At 36.1% G+C, this 1,577-nt stretch overlaps 1 protein-coding gene across 1 annotated transcript in view; it reads left to right on the forward strand.

Annotated features, from left to right (window-relative positions):
• SLC49A4 (solute carrier family 49 member 4) overlaps window positions 1-1,577 on the forward strand; it is a 157,714-nt gene that overhangs the window by 145,132 nt on the left and 11,005 nt on the right. The window contains 1 exon segment of the mRNA XM_007943929.1: window positions 330-512. Within this exon segment, the coding sequence (XP_007942120.1) occupies window positions 330-512 (183 nt within the window).

The raw sequence follows: 1,577 nt of genomic DNA on the forward strand, positions 1-1,577 counted from the left end.
TCCCTCTATTTGCCAGTACTGTGACTCAGGGAACAGAATTCTTTTAATTATAGGAATAAAATTATTTTTGTGCTTTGGAATAATCCACCAAAAAAAAAGCAAATAAACTGGTAATCATCCAGCCATAAAACATTTGTCTACCTAGTGCAGAAAACCTGAGCAAAGCAAAAAGCTGACAGATGTGTGATGCTTTGCCAAACTTTATCAGCTACCATAGAAAATAAATGAAATTCCAGAATTGGTACTTATGAAGTAGAACACCCAGAAGATCTATCTGTTATGAGTCACTCTGCTACCATGAAACTAAGATGTTTGTGTTTTTATTTTAGTGACGTTGTACGCCTCCTGTATTCTCCTGGGAGTATTTTTGAATAGCAGTATACCTATATTTTTTGAGCTTTTTGTGGAAACTGTCTACCCAGTTCCAGAAGGAATAACTTGTGGAGTTGTCACTTTTTTAAGTAATATGTTCATGGGAGTACTTTTATTTTTTCTCACCTTTTATCATACAGGTAAGAATTTTGACTTTTTATTTACTATATCTAAATATATTCTGAGAGAGGTTTGTGACACTGATGTCTATAGAGTTTATGTGGAGAATTCTCATTAAGATAAATTCCTTTACTTGAGCCTTCACATGCCAGTAAAAGAAAATATTCCCAGTTGTGTTTCTTGAAGTGGTTGTAGGCTGTTCGAATGCATATTCACACCCAGAATTTCTGATTTAATTAACCTGGGCTGAGGCCAGCATCTGTAGTTCTAAAAGTCATGCAGGTGCTTCTGATATGCAGCTGTGGTTGAGAACCAATAGCGTTTTTAAAAAATACTTAGAATCCGCTGTCTTAACATAGAGTGTAAATTATAAACATAGGTGTTTAAATGTCATTTAAAGCCTAGGGAAAGAATGGGAGAAGATCACCCAAGGAGTGTAGAGTATATTCTAAACTCAAGAACTTTCTAGGTAGGAACATTGAGAGCAGTGAATTTATGTTCATGGGAAAGGAACAACTCAGAAAGGAAGGGTGAAAATGGTTGTGCAACTCAAATAACGTAATCAATGTCACTAAATATGCATGTAGAAACTGTTGAATTGGTGTCTGTTTTGCTGTATATATTGTCAACGATAACAAAATAAATAAAATTTTAAAATAGAAGAGCTTTCTCTGATGGGGACTGTTCTTTACCTGCACTGTCCAATACAGTAGCCACTAGCCACATGTAGCTACTACAAATAATGAGCTGGATTTCAAACTCTATTTAAATTAATTTAAGTTTAAATGTAAATAGCCACATATGCCTAGTGGCTACCATATTGGACAGTGAAGGTATAGAGTGAAAACCAGGGCCCCTCTGAAGAAGATAGAGATCTTTATGAAATAGGAAGGGATGGGATCTTGAATACAGATGAAGGAGTTAACCATGGATGAAAGAAGAAACACCTCTTCAACTGAGTAGGAGAAAAGACAGTCTGCATGGTGCAGAAGCAGATATTTACTGGAGTCCCTTCTCAGTGGCACTAAGTTTCTGCTTAGAAACTAGTCATCTACTAAGAAGTGGTGGCAAGGGAGTGGAGGAAA

The sequence above is a fragment of the Orycteropus afer genome, unplaced genomic scaffold (assembly GCF_000298275.1).
Source record: "Orycteropus afer afer isolate SDZICR_OR568_19922 unplaced genomic scaffold, OryAfe1.0 scaffold00114, whole genome shotgun sequence".
Lineage (NCBI taxonomy): Eukaryota > Metazoa > Chordata > Mammalia > Tubulidentata > Orycteropodidae > Orycteropus > Orycteropus afer.